The sequence below is a fragment of the Syngnathus floridae genome, chromosome 10 (genome assembly GCF_059516105.1).
Source record: "Syngnathus floridae isolate MCC-2025c chromosome 10, RoL_Sflo_1.0, whole genome shotgun sequence".
Lineage (NCBI taxonomy): Eukaryota > Metazoa > Chordata > Actinopteri > Syngnathiformes > Syngnathidae > Syngnathus > Syngnathus floridae.
In genome coordinates, this window is record NC_142422.1 from 12,086,678 (window position 1) to 12,096,733 (window position 10,056).

The 10,056-nt window shown below is 46.1% G+C and overlaps 2 protein-coding genes across 4 annotated transcripts; both read left to right on the forward strand.

Annotated features, from left to right (window-relative positions):
* Nucleotides 1-4,310: 4,310 nt before the first annotated feature.
* Nucleotides 4,311-7,704, forward strand: il21r.1 (interleukin 21 receptor, tandem duplicate 1). 3 transcript variants are annotated; one of them, XM_088387779.1, is made up of 10 exons: nt 4,311-4,327; nt 4,467-4,555; nt 4,701-4,787; nt 4,895-5,003; nt 5,103-5,278; nt 5,522-5,658; nt 5,783-5,987; nt 6,166-6,238; nt 6,546-6,639; nt 6,931-7,704. In XM_088387779.1, the coding sequence occupies exons 3-10, from the start codon at nt 4,733-4,735 to the stop codon at nt 7,486-7,488; spliced, it is 1,407 nt and encodes a 468-aa protein (XP_088243905.1). In that variant the 5' UTR covers nt 4,311-4,327; nt 4,467-4,555; nt 4,701-4,732; the 3' UTR covers nt 7,489-7,704. The 3 variants fall into 3 exon arrangements, with proteins under 3 accessions (XP_088243905.1, XP_088243904.1, XP_088243906.1); XM_088387778.1 differs by having other exon boundaries at nt 4,312-4,327; nt 6,160-6,238; XM_088387780.1 differs by lacking the exons at nt 4,311-4,327; nt 4,467-4,555 and having other exon boundaries at nt 4,567-4,787; nt 6,160-6,238.
* Nucleotides 7,705-7,845: 141 nt separating this feature from the next.
* LOC148392500 (uncharacterized) lies at nt 7,846-10,015 on the forward strand. Its single transcript, XM_088387794.1, has 4 exons — nt 7,846-8,451; nt 8,602-8,817; nt 9,004-9,079; nt 9,360-10,015. Exons 1-4 carry the CDS (start codon nt 8,118-8,120, stop codon nt 9,754-9,756), a joined length of 1,023 nt encoding a protein of 340 aa, XP_088243920.1. The 5' UTR covers nt 7,846-8,117; the 3' UTR covers nt 9,757-10,015.
* Nucleotides 10,016-10,056: the final 41 nt, after the last annotated feature.

The window sequence follows — 10,056 nt, forward strand, 5'->3', positions numbered from 1 at the left end:
TCCCAACTAACCCTAAACTTACAACAAAAAGTAGTAAAAATGTATCCTTGCCGTTTTTTTCTTTTTTTTTTTGTCAGTGTCACTTTGAGATGCGAACATTGATCGTGACAGGAAGCGCGGGTGCCCCGGCGCAGGACTTTACAAGGAAGTGGCGCCGTGCCAACGCGGGCGGCGCAGCTCAATTAGCTTGTGTTGTGGCTTTGCTGCTTTGAGAGCCAGTGAGAGAGCACGGGTCCAAATCCTCTCCTGTGGGCCCAGCTGGGAGGATTAAGACTGGTTCCTGTCCCGTGGCTGACCTCTCCAAAGCCCTAACAGATGTCCAGATTCCCCCACCCCACAGCCCGTCCACCCTGCAGCCTCCCCAACACACACTTACACGCTCCACTCCTCTCAAAACCTCTCTTGACCCCGCACTCAAAACAGAACACTCAGGCGACCTTTCTTATCAGAAGAACCCTTGAATGGGGGCTATCTGCCTCTATCTACTCTGCTTTGTAGCGCATCTTCTTTCAAGGGCCCCTGCCAAATGCACCCCCCCCCCGCAGGCCTGGATTCAGATTTGCCGACTTGAGTGCAATACCACATTGTGCCACAACCTACTAAGCAGCACTGAGCTCTACTGGAAGACATGAAAATTTTTATGTCAAATTACAACCCTTTGGGCCATGACCAACTTCTGGCTGAGTGTAACGTGTCCACTTTGTTACACTTCTTGCTTCGGGGGCACCCTGCACACGCCAGCGCCTCGTCGGTGGCCCTTACTTAAAATAGGACCAAACTGTTCTCTGAGTGGGGTGCGTACGAGGGGTCCTGGAAGGTCAGCGGTGGTGTCTCCGCACCACATAATGGCCACCCAATTGGCAGCATTTGAGTGGACAATGAAAGGATTAAAGCCTTTTAAAGGGCACGGTCCCCCCCCGAAATGCCAAGCTTCAAAAACTCCTCCAACTGAGAGTAATCCAAAAGTGAGATTAGGCGATTGGACGCAGTTGTTCAAATGTGACTTCAAACAATGCCTGGCCGCTTAACAAAGCTTGGTTGGAGTTTAATTTGCGCAATCAGCCGGGGCACAAGTGACAAAATGCGACATTGACTGCTCTGATCATTCCAAAAACATTTTCCCACCAAAATGATAGCGAGCGGACGGTGACGAGCCCCTCAACTTTTGTCCCATCTTCAAATTCCAACATACCCGTCGAGTCTGCTCCTCCATCACAACACTCCTTCCTCTTTCTCCCCACCAGCTCATTGGCCCAGCCGCTTCTCGGCACCGCCCCGTCAGAGGCGCGCCAGAGCACGGCTGTCAAGAGTTTTAGGGATGCGCTGAGCTGTGAAATCGCACAAATTGCCATCGCTGCTGCGTCTGGCCCGACAACCGAGGAAGGAGTGCTCGGATGAACGGCCGGCCAGAGAAATGTTACGCTTCAACACTTCCCGACCTGTGTTTACCACCTCCCTACGTGCACTCTGGACCTTGCAACCCTTTTTTGCACAGACACCCACAAGCACGCGCACAGCTGCAACCCACTTTGCCAACACACACACACACTCACACACACGCACACACACACACACACACAAGTACTCACATTCTATACTTACATAATAGTACAGATACTTGAGTAGAAAAATACCCTGGCAAGTACTGATTAAAGTAAAATTAAAGGCTGTCAAATGTATTGATGTACAAAAACTCATAGGTATCTGTTTTCAAATATAGGGTGCAAAAGTATAAGAAATCATAAAATAAGAAAATTAATACTCAAACTAAAAATAGAAAGCTGAAAAACTGACTTTAGTATTTGTACTTTGTTACATGCCCCCCACCCCCTCCCAACACACACTCACACCATCACCTCCTTGAAGCGTGTAAACGGTACCGGCCTTACCGCCTCACAGATCAGACACCTCCAGCACTTTGCTTGGTCGTTTGCGGGTCACTTCACGCAGGAACCCTCCAGAGGGAGAAAGTACCTCTGACACCCTCCACCAACATTCGCCAGTGCTCATTCCTGTGGAGGCACCTCCTGAGAATTGACAAAAAGGTCACAGACAAAACATGTTTAGGCACACACACGCACACACAATAGGAATCTCATATGTTCTACTCACCACGAGGTGTAGATTCCTGGCATGACCTCAAATAATCAGCCAGTGAATGTAGTTTTGTATAATAATAATAATAATAATAATAATAATAATAATAATAATAATAATAATAATAATAATACAGTAATCCCTCGTTTATCGCGGATAATTAGTTCCAAAAACCACCCGCCATAAGTGAAATCCGCGAAGTAGGGTCACCTTGTACATTTTTTTGTGTGTCAATAAATGTATATCAAACATTTAAGTGCATATTTTATTATTAGAACATAAAATATTTGTTTCAAACATGTAAATAATACATTAATAGTGTAAATAACATACAGAAATTTTTGTATAAATATTGAAAATATAAATATTATACGTGTATGCGTGTAACAAGAAGTACTGAGCAGGATAACGAGTTAGCGAAAAGATGCTAATTCGCAATCGTGCTAACACGCGAAAACGGACCTCTAAAGGAATGTAAACCAACATTTGGAGCAATACTACATCGTCCTAAAGGTTAGACATATGTGATCGTTCATTTCTCTTGTTAGGAGACCCACTTACATCGTCAATGACTGCTGTACCACTGTAACGTGAAACAGGAAGTGGTATCGCCTGAAAACGGCCTTCAAAATAAAGCACCCTACCTCAAATCAAAGCGCGACTGAATAGCATAACATGGAGCGCTCTTAACACATCCTGTAAATATGCTTTTAGAACAGCTTTTATTATTATAACATTTTTATATAACAAGGTACAAGTGTACATACTGTAAATATGTTTTTAGAACTCTTTTATTATTATAACATTTTTTCTATAACCAGGTACAACACTAAATATGTTTTTAGAACTCTTATCATTATAACATTTTTTTTTTTTTTTATAAAAAGGTACAAGTGTACACACTGCAATTGTGTGCCTTCTGCTGGCGTGTGGACAACTTCCCCAAATAAGAAGTTTTATTTTTAATTTATTTATTTTTTTAATTTGGAAAAAAATCTGCGATGTTGTGAAACCGCAATAAACGAACTGCAATGTAGCGAGGGATTACTGTAATAATAATAATAATAATAATAATAATAATAATAATAATAATAATAATAATAATAAATATTATTATTGTATTATTAAATTGTATAATTATATAATAATTATAATATAATAATAATTTTATTATTATCATCATCATCATTATTATATAATGTATTATAATATAGAATATTGATAATAAATGTAATAATAATAATTAGTAGTAGTAGTAATAGTAGTAGTTGTAGTAGTAGTGGTAGTAGTAGTAGTATTGTAAAAACAAAGAAGCTCAAGTCAAATAATCAATGAATTTATTAGCATTTGATTTGTGTCTGTTATAATATTTTATTCCTCAAAACACTGACATGTTTATACCTGATTTGTTACTCATATTTTTTGGACTATTGTTCTACAGAACAGTTCTATTGAAGTTACAACACTTGCTTTCATTTTACGGCACGCCGTAAAGTAATTTCGATTAATATTAAGATTAATACAAACGGTTTTTGCAAGATGTTTTTTCCCCAAATTGAGTCATTGTCTTTCCGACTCTCACGACTCGCAGATGCGTTTATTTGCTTTTGTAGGCTTGGTTATTTTGTACGATGTCATTAATTCAATCAAGTTTGGAGGACTCCGTTAGTCTCGTGACTTGTACTTGAAAATATAAGTCGTCTATAAACCAAGAATACCGAATGACAAAAAAAAGACGAGATGCTCGCTATAAGCAAACCGGGAGGGCTCAGACGAGCGTCGATGGAGTCAACGACGCGGAGGCAATGACATCTAGTGGTAAAAGAGTGTACTTACACTAATACGATATTCACATTATTTGGATGGAAGACCCAATTTCAAATGCGAAACAGTGTTTTCCTTCTTTTCACTGAGCCAACTTAAAAGTCCCTTAAATAGAATACATACACTTTATCAACACAAGAAGCACAAGTCAAAGTACTTTTTTTTCAAGTCTTACTGTTTAAACAAACGTGTTTTTTACCACTTTATAGTCACTCAAATAGGAGGCTTTTAGCTCAAGGGGAAGTGTGTACTAAAGGTCTAAATGTTGACATCATTTGGATCATCTCAGTACTGAAACTGCAGTGGTTTTGTTTTGAGTCATAGGGCAAATTTTACATGCCATGCGAAAAGGATGTGCTGGAGTGTCCCAAGTCTGCCGATGTGCCTGCCGCGATGTGCTTTTACAGTAAGGACAAACAATAGAAGAAAGCAAAAGAAAATGCATGCACCAACTCTTATCTGCTGCCCCGGTGGTGCGGCGACACAACGTGAGGTGAGGAAGCCATTCTGCAGAAGGCGTCATAACCACATTTGACATCACATAGGCGGCCGGTGCCACCGCAGGGACTAAATTGGGAGTTTCCGCTCGCACGTCTTCAGCTTTTTGATGTCTTTGGCGTCCAGAATTTAAAAGGTAAGCTTTACTTTCCGTGTTCAGGTTGTACAAATGACGTTCAAGATTGTTAACGCTGCTTTTAAAAATGAAATAGTCAGAAATGGATGTCGTCGTCGTCATTTTGGATTTTGTGTCCTTTCAAATATGCTACATTTTGTTTTAGTGGCTGGGTTTCCTGCTTTTGCGAGCACATTCATGGCTACCGTCCTTTCACTGATGCTGTGGAGCCTGCCGATGCTTCTCGAAGGCGGTATGTTGTTTAGGTGCCTGTAAATTGGGGGGGTCAACCTGTCTTTTTTTTTTTTTTCCAGTTTTTGATATTTTGTAAATTGTGTATTTCAAACGCTCCGGTCGCAGTCAACTCGCCCACCTGCGGCGTCAGCTGCTCCACCGACTACAACGTTCTCCTCAACTGCTCGTGCGCTTCGGTACCGACGCAGCCGCTGCGCCTTGACGTTAACTGCAGGTAATCCTAACCTGACGCCATCTCTAATGACGTCATCATCCGCGTCAGATTTGGATGCAGTGGTGACATCATTTGTCGTCACTCTGTGCGCTTTTGTAGCGACGGTGAGCTTCACGTGGCCGACAGCTGCCGGCTGATGCCGCCTGAGTCCTGGTGCGTCATGTACCCACCGGAGCTCTACTACATCGCCGCCATCGGGACCGAATGCACGGCGACTGTCAGCCTGCCGGGGGACCCGTATTGGGAGTTGTCAGACTGGGCACTTTACGACGTGGGTAAGTAGCTTTTTTTCCTACCAAAGGTTTGTTTTTCAGATTAAAAACTTTTTTTCCTTTAATTGTGACAGCGCGTATTTGAAATAAAATTTTGAAATGTAAATTTTTGTCAGCGTAACTATAATTTCTTACTCTGCACACAATTTGTGGATGAAGAAAAAAAATGTTGCCATTTGCTTCATAGCAAAAATATGATTCTGCCATGCGGACTATTTTTGTTGAGCTCCATTGTGTAACTACCAGTGAAACCTCAGCCACCATTCAACGTGCGAGTGACGTACCTCGACGGATTCGACAACATCACGTGGGACCTCGCCAACGACAATAACGATTGTCTGATGTACGAGCTCCGAATTCGAACCCAACGAGGTCTCATGCAGGTAGAACTCAAGTCAACACTTTTTCATGGGGCGGGGGAAAAAACTTTTTTTTAATTAATCAACGGGCGAATTATTACATTCCCAGTCGAACTTGTGAAGATGGTTTGACTTTTTCTTCCGTTAGGATCCGGCGCGTTTCTTCTCGGTGGACAAGAGGTTCTTCCTGGTGGGACACAAGGAGTTGCCGCCCCGCGCCATGTGTAGCGTGGTTGTCCGGGCCAAGTTATGCCCCAGTAACCCATCTCAGGGCCCGTGGAGCGAGTGGAGCTCCACCACCAAGTGGACAAACGCGCCGACAAACGCGCCGACAAAATCTGCAAGTGTCGCAGGTGAGCAAGAAGCGCGTTGCGATTTTATTCATGTGCAGCAGAAGCGCGTGTTTCTACGCAATAAGGAGGAACGGTTCCGTTCCGACACCCGGCACCATGTCTGAGCATGTTCCTGCCGACCCTCCCTGTCCTTTTCCCGCTGTTACTGTTGATTTTTTTTCCCATGCCTTAGTGAAAGGATTCTGGCTCTACATCTTCCTGGCCGTCCTCGTCCTCCTTGGCGGGCTGCTGCTGGTTTACTCTCAAATACCGTGAGTAAAGCAAACAGAGATCGACTTGATTTCATAGGCAGTCCGAAAACATGACAACAAATCGAAAGCCGATTCTGACACAGCATGACTCATCAGTGGCGCAGCCAGGTCACATCCTGCACGCGAGGGTGATACTTGTTCTCATCGCTTCACCTTCACACTTTCTAAGCAGAGCTGTTGCTTTACTTGATAGGAAGTCGCGCACTGCAACGCTGCAAATGCAAAATGCATCTCGACTTTATTTATAGAGCACTTGAAAAAACAAACGTGTGGGATGGTCGACATTGACGTGTTTGATTCTTGCCAGCTTGTTGCTGAAACGGTTTCCGCTCAGCTCGTACGTGTGCAGGCCGCACAACTTCTTCCAGCCGCTCTACCTCGACTATGGAGGCAACTTCAAGGTAAGAGGGTGTAGTTGGCTCCAGTGGCCAGCAGGTAGCGTTATGCAAAGGGGGGAGGGCCTCATGCCCGAAGGCATTTTGATCTCAATTTCTGTCCCCAGCAGAATGCGATGAATTAATTCTATTGAACAATTAAGGGAGCCGAATAAGATGGGCCAGTTCTGGCCCTCGGCCCGTATGTTTCACACCACATTTTTTGAGTCAGGTGCCTTTCAGTTTTGGACCGTTATCATTGGAGTCTTTATACATGGGTGAAATGTCTCCTTTACATCCTGCTATCATCTGTCTCAGGGATGGGTGAGGCCCTTGTTCAGCGAGCACGACATGTTGGGGAACACCCCGCATGAGGAGATGGCGCCCACCACCAAGAAGCAGCTCTACTTCCACAAAGCCGCTACCAAAGGGGATGACGAGACGCGACCCGCTGGATGCCTGCTCCTTGTCCCCGCCCCGCTGGCACAATTGGCACACGTGTCCATTCACTCGGTGATTGTGTGCGAAGAGGATGATCAACAAGCATCAGATCCAAACCACAGGGAACTGCTGGACTCTGATCTGGAGGAGGCAGTAGTGGACGGACAAGACCAAGGGAGGCTATTCAACGATTGGCCAGAAGAAGCGGAGAGAGCTTCGTTGGCCTCCAACCGGCAGTCGGACGATGGCTACCCCCGCATGGACATGGACACAGTGGACAGTGGTTTTGGGGAGTGCACCAGCCCCTCCCACTCTGGCTCAGGAGAGCCGGCGAGGAATTTCCTACCCGAGCGGCGAAACTCGCGTTCCAACTATGTCAAGCAGTGGATGATGTGTAATGATGCCAGAGAAGACTCAAGAAACGCTCTACAGTGAACAGTCCTCTTTTTTACTGATTTTTTTTAAAACGAATTTTATGTGTACAGAAGAATATACGGTATATTGCTCAGAGTTTAATAGAAAATAAGTTGCATCATCCCATTGATGACTTTTTAGACATTTTATTTTCCCATCTTACTTTTGTTGGAATCAGAATAGCATCTTTTGATAAAAAAATATTTGTACCTCCAATACAAACACCAGGATACCTTATTCGTGTTATTTGAGGTTTTCCCTGAAATAATCCTAACCATCTCCACTAATGTCGACGTCCTTCCCTCCCGGGCTGTTACTATAGTAACTATAATCATCCGGGCCTCCAGAGGGCGCTGTGATAGCCGGCCACCAACGCCTTGACAACCGACAGCAGATCAAGTGTCTACAAGATAAACTAGAGGAGCAGACAAGTGATTGTGGACGGAAAGGTCGTATTTGAAACAATTACGCCTCTAAGTTGAACCTGACAAGCTTAGATGTTAGCCCGTTGACGATAGGCGTAGGTTTAGTTAAATGTGACTTTTAGCTGAGCGGCCGTTGTGTCTGCAAATTAGCATCCTTGGTGTTTTTAGCCGCTAGCTCCTTGCTCCAAAGCATCCCCTTCCCTCGTCTCTCACAGCTAAACGAGGATGAATTTGTCCCAGAACACCAGTCTGCGACCGGAGGAGGCTCTGGTGGTGGAGAAAGCCATCCGGCTGGCAATCGACTCCGTGGTCAACGTTCTGTACGGCGTCAACAGCGGCCGCAGTCGCGAGTACCAACGGATGGTGGCCGACAGGGACAAAGAGATCGCCAGGCTGCAGCGGGAGGTGCAGGCGCTCCGTCGGCGGGGATGCGCCTCGTGCACGCCGCTCGATCGGGTGACCCCAGACCGGTGCCCGGACTCCGGGGAGCACAAGGGCAACGGCGGTGGGGGCGCAGAGGTGGACTCCGAGCAGCAGCCGTGTGAACTCAGTTTCTCCTGTACGTAAGCAAACAGTATTTCAGTAACGTTTTAAATGTATTTATTTAGCAGTTTCGGAAGTTTCTGTTTGCTCCTTAATCGTGCAGCTGTACACAAGTACACACAGTGTATTGCGAATGGGCCATTCTCTCTTTATCCTCCCTCCACAGTGGGTCTCTTTGATAGCCCTCAGTCCCACATCCCTTCCCTGACACTCCCCTCACCCCCTCGCAGCCAAATGCACCCGGTTGGCACTTTGGAAGCGGGCAGCGTCACCATCAAAGAGGAACCGTGCAATGTGGACGCCGTCCTTGTCAAGTGGGAGCTGAGCGAGGAAAGGTTGCGGGAACAACCCGAGCCAGCCGCCCCTTCTTGTTGGGACGCAGGTAACGCCCACCGAGTGATTATTATTTTGCAGTCTACAATGGGTGAGTTCCTCCTGTGCTGAGGGGCTGAGTCCTACAACGAAAAACTGAGAGCCTCCTCTAAAGGGTCTTTGTAATTACAGATAGATGCCACAAGGTGGCAGCAAATAATTTAACTCAACATGGGTTTTTGCTTTGTGTTTTAAGAATTGGAGCTCAGAGAAGTGATGACCTGTGAAGAAGCAGACGGACTAGTGCATGTCGCCGAAGCGGAGCAACTGAGGTTAAAACCTTACACTGTAAACAAGTGCCTGGAAAATACGCTATTTGCACGGCCCAGATGTATTCGTGGCACTAATGCGCCAATTATGCAGCATTTAGTGTAAAAGAGGCTTGAGAGCTGCCGCACGTGTCACGTTTTGCTTGTCAAAATAGTTGAGTCGCACATAAGTCAGCAAAAGAAGTCAGACTTACCTGTGTAAAGTCTCGAAGAAGCTTCGGCACAAGCGCGGCACGGCGACGGGGTGCTAATGGTGACCTGTGTCATCCGCGATCCTCCTCAGGAGCAGGAAGAAGCGCGTCCCCACGGCGGAGCTGCCCGAGGATGCCCAGCAGCAGAAGCGCGCCGCCTGGCGAGCCGCCTCCAGACGCTACTATGCCCGCAAGGTGGCCCGCCAGCAGACCGGCCCCCTGTCGCGCCCCGCCCACCACACGGCGCCCTCCTCCCACTACCTCCCCCGCAGCCCTTTGGCCACAGGCAACAGGAAGCGGACGCCCATTTCCGCCCTGCCCCACGACTCGCAGGCTCAGCAGAGGGAGGCGTGGCGAGCCTCCTCTCGGAGGTACTACGCCAGGAAAAGGGCGCAACAGCACCACCATGGCGGACACCTGCGATACTGCCACCGTGAGCCACCGGGGGACGACAGGGAGGGACTGGAGGGAGTTTTGTGTAGATCGTGATAAAGAACACCAGGACATGTTGGTGGTCGTTCACTCATTCTCCACCCCGCCCGTCACCAATGCACAGATTGATTCATTTTCTTTAGTCTCTGCTGGCAAATGCACAAATACTGTATATCATGCCTCATTCCAATCAACTTTTGCTAATTGAAATGAGGAAATGCCCTTGTTCTGTTCCATCCTCCAAATATCTCAAAACATTTCTGTTTGTTTGATAAGGATGTAGCACTCTATAATGTTATACATACGATTAAACAAAATGGGGAGACTTAAATTGTGCATCATGATTCATTCATTGCA

What these genes read in the sequence shown, in the direction of transcription:
- il21r.1 (XM_088387780.1), top strand. Translation starts at nt 4,589, where the DNA reads ATGACGTTCAAGATTGTTAACGCTGCTTTTAAAAATGAAATAGTCAGA. An exon ending in CTGGTTTACTCTCAAATACC is followed by an intron (nt 6,239 to 6,545) that starts GTGAGTAAAGCA and finishes GATTCTTGCCAG; the next exon opens with CTTGTTGCTGAAACGGTTTC. An exon ending in ACTATGGAGGCAACTTCAAG is followed by an intron (nt 6,640 to 6,930) that starts GTAAGAGGGTGT and finishes CATCTGTCTCAG; the next exon opens with GGATGGGTGAGGCCCTTGTT.
- LOC148392500 (XM_088387794.1), top strand. Translation starts at nt 8,118, where the DNA reads ATGAATTTGTCCCAGAACACCAGTCTGCGACCGGAGGAGGCTCTGGTG. An exon ending in CCCTTCTTGTTGGGACGCAG is followed by an intron (nt 8,818 to 9,003) that starts GTAACGCCCACC and finishes TTGTGTTTTAAG; the next exon opens with AATTGGAGCTCAGAGAAGTG. An exon ending in GCCGAAGCGGAGCAACTGAG is followed by an intron (nt 9,080 to 9,359) that starts GTTAAAACCTTA and finishes GATCCTCCTCAG; the next exon opens with GAGCAGGAAGAAGCGCGTCC.